At 30.6% G+C, this 7,890-nt stretch overlaps 1 protein-coding gene and 1 pseudogene across 2 annotated transcripts; one reads left to right on the top strand and one right to left on the bottom strand.

Moving 5' to 3' along the window:
- Positions 1 to 6,536: 6,536 nt before the first annotated feature.
- On the bottom strand, positions 6,537 to 6,785 carry BDCG_16631 (uncharacterized protein; the record flags this gene model as incomplete). The annotated part of the gene is made up of 1 exon (XM_045425838.1): positions 6,537 to 6,785. One exon carries the CDS (start codon positions 6,783 to 6,785, stop codon positions 6,537 to 6,539), a length of 249 nt encoding a protein of 82 aa, XP_045280202.1.
- A 501-nt stretch (positions 6,786 to 7,286) lies between these two features.
- On the top strand, positions 7,287 to 7,375 carry BDCG_16630 (annotated as a pseudogene). Its single transcript has one exon. The product of its transcript is annotated as a tRNA-OTHER (tRNA).
- The last annotated feature ends 515 nt before the right edge of the window (positions 7,376 to 7,890 follow it).

Genomic DNA, 7,890 nt, shown 5'->3' with positions numbered 1-7,890 from the left:
GTCAAATCTTTGTATATAAGATTTGAAATAGCCATGTCCTAGTTTCAGCTGTATTATAGATGAGAATATTTTCTTTTTACATTTAATTAAACAAGATTTTCATTTGGGTTTTGTTTCAAATCTTGAATAATGTATACTCTTCTTTTGTTTCTGCCAGCTTTCATTTCACTTGTCTAAACAAGATTCTTTTATTTTTCTTCTTATAAAAGACTAGAACATAATTTTTTGAATAGATCTGCTTAATTCTGCACCCTTTTTTGCAGCTGAATCAGCCAATTCATTGCCATGAATATTCATATGAGCAGGAATCCAGTGCAGATGAATTATCAGCTTTAATGTTCTTCTCTTTTGAATTTTCAAAACAGAGTTTAAGATCAGTTCAAGATTCATTTCATCATTATGAATCTGACTATTTCTAAGTCTTTTTAAAGCAGCTTGACTATCAGAGAATATCCATGCCTCTTTCAAACAATTTCCTCTTTTATAAGATTTTATTTCAATGAGTTTGAAAGCTTTCACTATTGTAAATAGTTCAGCATTAAAGACTTCACATTCAGAGCCTAGATTTCAGAAATCTGAGATAAAATTAATATTATCTTCAGTATAAGCAATGCCTGCGCCTAATCTATTCAAGTTTCCATTTTTTGAGCCATCTGAATAAATCAGAATAGAGTCTTTTATATTGATTGTAGAAATTCTCTTCAAATGCTGTTCATATTCTTTCTCTTTTGATAGTTCACTTATTTGTAAGTCTATAAGAGATTCAAGCTTTTCTCTCCAGAGAGATAACTTCTCATGATCAACTTTTTCAACATTCAAAGAAGAAAATTGATTTTTAATCAGAGAGCATAGTCTGTACAGTTGAGAAGGCATTTGCTTTCACTGATGATAATATATCATTAGCTATGATTATATTGCATCTGAGATATCATACTAAGTGAAATTTGTCTTTAACAATGAAAAGAGAATCATCATCTGCTCTCAAGATGAGATCTGTTATTATGAATAGATTTGATTCATCAGCTTTTAAGTTAACTTCTCAAATGTTCATGCATTGATCATGTGGCATAGAGATTAGTTAACAATGAGAGAAGAATAGATTTGCTATTATTGTGTTGATAAGTGATATACCTGTGTCTGTATTCATGTAAACAGAGAGATCGCCTTGTGATGTAATGATGAAAATGATGAGAAAGATGTAAGATAAATACTGTAGTTCACTAACATATTCTTGATCACTTATAGAGATATCACGCGCTGCAACTGTATATATGTCAGTATTAAAGATATTTCAATAATCATCTGAGAGAATGTCTGTAGATGAGATGAGTCTCTCAGTATCTATTTTACTGATTATTTTTCTGACTCACTGTCAGAATCTAGACTGAGATCTAGATTCAGCAGCTTATTATCATCTTCTCTGATACTCTTCAGTTCAACTTGATTTGTCAAATAATTACTATTCTTATCTTTTTTAAGGCAGCAGTTGATATAATGAAGATCTTCACAGATATAGCACTCTGCTATAAGTACTGACAGTCTTTCTTCTTCTATTATACACTGAATCAGTAACTTACTCATTATGAGAGTACTTGTGAGAATCACTGCTGTCTCTGCAGTAGACACAGACAGCTTTGTAGCTTCTATCTGCTTGAACAGAGAGATATGATATAAGTAATGATCATTATTCTGTTCAAAATGTCTGAAACTATGCATGTAGTTGATGAATTGAGTCTTCTGATCAGTTCAGATATATCAGATAGCTGACTTATTATCTCTAATTTGTTATCAGAAGTTATTCAATTATTCAGCAGAAATAAGTGATATAATTAAGAAAAGATTGAACTCTAAATTCTCTCACAAGAGCCTCTTTATTATAATGAGATCAGAAATTGTAATAAGTTGCAGTAAATTAATCTTCTGTGAGATGTATAATATCAAAGACAGTTCATCTGACTTCTTAAAGAAAAAACACAGAGTCTGAGCTTTTATTCAAGCTTTTTCATCTGATAGCTGGAACTCGCATTTTAACTCATTGATGATGATAGAGAGAAAGGTATTCATATTCTTTCTCATTTCAATAGACAGACTGTTATGTCATTTCAACATCTGACTCTTCAGACATAGAGAGAATATATGAAGAATCATGTTATCTCTCTTCTATGTAATGATGAATTTCAAGTGACTGATAAATGTCATTATGTCTGTTTTCACTGAGTTGAATAGCATGACATTGTCAGCCTGTAATCTCACCGATCTATCATCACTTCATGTAGATGAATAAGATTCACTATTAAGTGAAAGATTAAGATTGTTGTGAGTAGATGTCTGATCTCTGCACATCTGATTTCTCTCTGAGTCATAAGTAAAATATACAGTGTTAGCTTCTCTGAGGAAATTAATTCTGTCTCTTATTAGATTATGACAGTGTGTTCTGTCTTCAGCACTGTACAGTCTCTATAGAATTGCTGACATTCATCAGATTCTAGAAGATGATTTGAAGCCTTTCTCAAAGAAAGCATCTAATTGCTGTGCAGACTCATTGAGAGAATTATCAGCTCTGACATCTGTTCTGTTGATCTGAGCTGAATGATTTGTCTGCTGACAATAGTTCAGCTTCTGTCTTTGAGCAGTGAGTGCAGCTTTCTTAATGTGAAAGCTATTTCACACTTTCATCAATCTGCTTCTTCTGTTTATCAATTATTTGAGATTCTCTTGAAGTTTGCTGATATATTTATCAATGAGAGTGATACACTTATTTAACTGCTTCTTCTGCTAATCAAGCTGATGTTCACATTCATTGAGCTTACTCTCTTATCAGGCCAGTTGAGCTTCTAGCTGTTCTAACTTCTTGATTGTATCTAGTATTACTACTTTATCAGAAGAAGTGTGATTCTGATAATTAAATTCATAAAAGCTTGAGACTATTGAATCTCTCTTCTTAGTATTCTTTATGATGTATGTGTGAAAGACCTGCAATCAGAAATCAATGATATTCTTTCATTCTGCTACTGAAGTGAAGTTAAGAGCTGTTTTTATATTGTTATAATGCCTGACTGATACACTCATAAGAATGTCTTATACTTTGATACAATTATACAGCATCACTTAGCTTTTAACACTCTTATACTGTCTGTCTGTGTTTCACCAGACTTCTGTAATTATAATAGCATGCTTTTCAGTCATTGCTTGTGAGTAAGTTCATTCTGAGTCAGGTTCATCAGTGAATTCTCAGGTGAGTCATTTGATTTCACTGATAGACTTGTTCAGTTCAGCAGAAGAGAGTAGACTAGACTGGCCGGCAGGACCATGAATTTCACATTTGGTCCCATTTGGTCTGATCTCATACATTTCTTGACGTGAGTCCCACCAGGACCAAGCCTCAAAAAAATCTGAAAATGGACCATTTCTGAGAGAAATGGCGTGAAAAATGACCAGATTTAATTCAAGAACAGTGAAATGAGAGTAATTTTCCAGGATAAACTGTGAAAGATGATCATTCTTTCAAAATTAGAATGAAACTGAGACTGAAGATCAAAATCAGTCTCATTCAGTTCATTCAGTGATTGCTTATATAATCAGAATTTGATAATGATTATTGATAACACTTATAAAACAACTAAATACATTCTTGTACAAGTTTATTCTTCACTTTCTCATGAAAACTACACTTCTCTGATATACTGTGATCAGAGATATTAAACTATCTGATAATTCTATGTTTTACAATCATGAGTTTCTTGATTATTTCTCCTTGTAATTGTCCTCAGTAATAGTGATAAATATCTCAACTTGAGTTGAACTTTCACTTCATTCTCACCTCTGTCAATGAAATTATCAGAATATCATATATTATCAGTGCAATAGTTGAATATGTACTCTCAACAATTTTTCATAACTCTAGAATTGATTTAGTGTGTAAATTCATCAGATCATCTTGAAGATAGCAGTCAAATTCAGTTTTATAAGCATCTAGTTTTGCCTGATTTTCAGTTGTAATCAATGTATACAAGTTCTGTTTCAAAGTTAGTATTATAGTTCTATATAATATGAAGCATTATCAAAGATCATTACTTACTAGAGAATTGTATTTCACTGTCTTCACATCTCAAACATCTGCTTATTCAAATCTCTGATAGTTGGCATTGTAGTAGTCTCAGACTAATTTAATATATGAGTCTCATTTCTCCTCTGTTCAATCTTGAGAAGTGTAGATGTTAACTCAACAGAAGAGATCTAGTAGAGCTGCTACAGCATAGTACTTTGCAAAAGATTGTTTCATTTTGCTGTAGTAATATACCAGTTTATTTCTTACAGTAACAATAGCCTGTGCTATAGCATTATCTCAGACTGAATTTCTTTTTAAGTGATTCAACTGCTTCTCAAGATGAGTAAATAAACTGTTATACACTCATCAGGCTGACTGCAGCATTGATGTATAAGTGATTGAGACTGTCTTTATTATCTTATAAAACTGAAACAGTAAATCAATCATATATTTCAACTGAGTTCACTTCATATCAGAAAGTTTCAATATCTGAATCTTTTTCTGATCAGAGTGTTGCACTCAATAATCAATCATCTGATACAATTGAAGAGTCTGAACAGTCATCTCATATGTTAAACTTCATTATATTCTAATATTCTGTATCATATTCAGTGGTGTGACTGATTTATTTATTTCTTAAATATTATGAAATCATTGTTATTGTTTAGAAGAGATACAAATCACATTAGCAATGTTTCAAATCTATGATATTTAAATTATTAGTTAATCTATTCAAAATTAACAGTAGCATTATTAAAAAGCATTATTAAAAAGTAATATCAAAAAGTGTTGTCAAAAAACATTATTTTTTACAAAGTGAATGTAAAAGTTACTTGAGTAATCACTTTCATCTTATTCTCATCTCAAGAATCAGTCATCTCATTATTCTTCATCTTAATATTAAGATTCTTTATCAGTGTTTGCATCACAAGTTAAATCACATGAGCAATACAGAGAATATGACCTTGTTTATCATTTCAGAAATGCAAAGTCAATTTTTGCTTCAAGCTCTTCATCATAGTGTAGTTATTTACAGCATTATCAGTTGTAATTGTAAGAAGACTGAGACTAATATCTCAATAGTCATTTTTAATCACAGTTATTAATATCTCTGTCATATAATCCTCAGTATGACTACTGATCAATGATTCAAATTCAATTAATGTCTCTCAATAAGTTCAGTTCTCATCAATGTAATAACATATAACTTTTATAAATATAAGATTGTTTGTACTAGTTCATGCATTCACTGTGAGAGACACTCTTTGATGATTCTTCAACTCTGATTCTAGATGTTATATATTAACTTTATAGTATGTCTCAAGATTGAACTGAAGACAGAATTGATATGAAATATGAAGATTTGAATTAAGCATTTGAAGAAGTATTCAGAATTCAGGGTTTTCAATTGATTGAAGAGAAAGATTCAGAGATATATATATATAAAGTAATTATTTACAGAAGTTATCAGATAAGAGTTATGAAATCAGAGTACTGATACAGAGTCATTTTCACATGATTTTCTTTAAATTAGAAAGTTAGTGTTATTAAAAATTATTATCTGATAGAGTAACTTATCAGCTCAGTAGTAATTTTCTGATTATTTTTCTTTTATTGTCTGCATTCTGATAACTTCAGATGTTGAGAAATTTCTCCAGAGTTATGATCAGTTCATGATAAATGTTTCTGAATAAAGTTACAGTAATTGCAGTAAAGAGATGACTCTTCAGTAATCTACAATACAATCTATTGATAATTATTTCATAGTTCATCTTGATATTTGTATTGAGTTTTTCATAAATTTCATGGCCTGAAATCAGATGTGAAGAATGAAGTAATTATTCATCATAATTGAAAGAGAGCATTCTGTGTTGAATTATAAATAATATAGACTTTGTAATTCACAGTGATTTCTTGAAGAGTTTATAAATCTTCAATAGAAGTAAAAGAAGTGAAAGAAGTGAATTCAGAAGATATGATAATAATTTGAGAAAGATAATAATTTATTTTCAATAACTGATCACTGATGTGTGTAAGAAGAATTAATATAAGAGAAAATAATCTTGTTTCTTAACTTAGTTATAATTTTAGTACTAACTCAGACTGAATATCATTAATATATAAAAGTAAATAAACAATCTTGATTAATCTCTATCATATTTCTTGAAATATATTAATATTGTGAAAGAGAGTATTATCAAATTACATTATCAGATGATATCATTAAAAATATATTAATATTGTGAATATCAATGTTGAAAAAATGTTGATACTTATACATTATAGTGATTTGTGAATCATGATAGTTAAATATATATATATATATATATATCATTCCTGACTTGATTACAACTTGTACAATAATTTTTGAAAACTCAAAATCAATTTTAATTATTAATAATTAAAAACTTAAACTTATAACTAACTAATATAAAAAGAAAAAAATCTACTTCTTTTCTTTCTCATTCTTCTTATCATTCTTTATAATTCACTTCTTATTTTTCTTCTTCTTCTTCTTCTTCTTCTTCTTCTCCTTCTCCTCATCTGAGATGATAATTATCTCAAAATCTCTCTTCACTGTCTTCTCAGAGAAGAGTTTCTGCTGCTTCTTCTTAGTCAGATTAACCTGTGCCTCAAAATCCCACATTTTCTGATCTGCTGTCTCAGGTTCTATCTCAGCAGTAAGCAGATTGATATACTCAGAGAGCAGAGCTGTCTTCTTAATATTCTGAATCATGAAGTGCATTCAAGACCTGAATAAGGTCTCAATTCTCTTCTTCTCTGCCAGCTTCTGCTAATCAATTAGAGAATAGAAATATTATCAAAAATCATTATCTCTTAATAAAAAACTTACCAGTTTTAACTTCTTTGTCTCTTACTTTAATACCTTCTTAATCTTCTTCTATTATTACTTATTTACAGTAACACTTTTCTTCTTTCTCTCTCTCTTTATCTTGATCTCAAATCATTCTCAGAACTTCTTCTGATTCTATCACTACTGTATGAGACTCTTCACTGTCTTCTTTTTCAATCTCTCACAGGCAGCATCATCTGCATTATTTCTATACTTAGTTCAGTCTAAATCTATCAGAAGTATTACTTAAAATCATTATTATTCTACTCTCTTACAGAGTCTCTTCAAGGCATTATAATGTGTCTTACAATCTGTCTTCTCATGCTTGAATACCTTCTTCTTCTCTCTCTTCAATCTGTGACAGTGCTCACACGCCTTGATGGTGCCCCGGTGGCCGAATGGTTAATGCGGCCACCTGGTAGCGCCTTGGCGTGGGAAACCAAGGCGCGTGGGTTCGAAACCCGCAGGGGATACATTAAATCCGGAACTCAAGCACCTCAGATTTCTAATAAATACAGAGGTGTACAAATCACTTCAATGAATCGCTCTATGTTTCTGGGCTAGAAAGTTATTATCGCATGTATCTAATTGTCACTTCTTTGTATTTTCCTATGTTCTTGTTATCTTGACGTGGTCTCAACACCTGTATTTCCTCCTGTATAACCAACACTTGATCTGTATTTAACATCACGCAAGGACTCATCATAAGCTCCGCTTGCATATGAGTATAATGAAAGAATAATAATAATAATAATAACGCCTTGGTGGTCCGCAGGACCGCAGAATATTTGAAGAAGAATGACATGATTGATTTTAATAAGTATTGAGAGAGAGAGTGAAGGCAGGCAATAATATAATAATAATAATAATAATAATAATGATAATGATAATGATAATAATAGTGATGATAATGATGATAATGATGATGATAATGATGATGAAAGAGAGAGTGCATCAGAATATATTATTAACTTATCAAATATAAAGA

This window comes from Blastomyces dermatitidis (assembly GCF_000003525.1).
Source record: "Blastomyces dermatitidis ER-3 genomic scaffold supercont1.3, whole genome shotgun sequence".
NCBI classification, from domain to species: Eukaryota; Fungi; Ascomycota; class Eurotiomycetes; order Onygenales; family Ajellomycetaceae; genus Blastomyces; species Blastomyces dermatitidis.
This window is presented reverse-complemented; position numbering and strand designations above follow the sequence as displayed.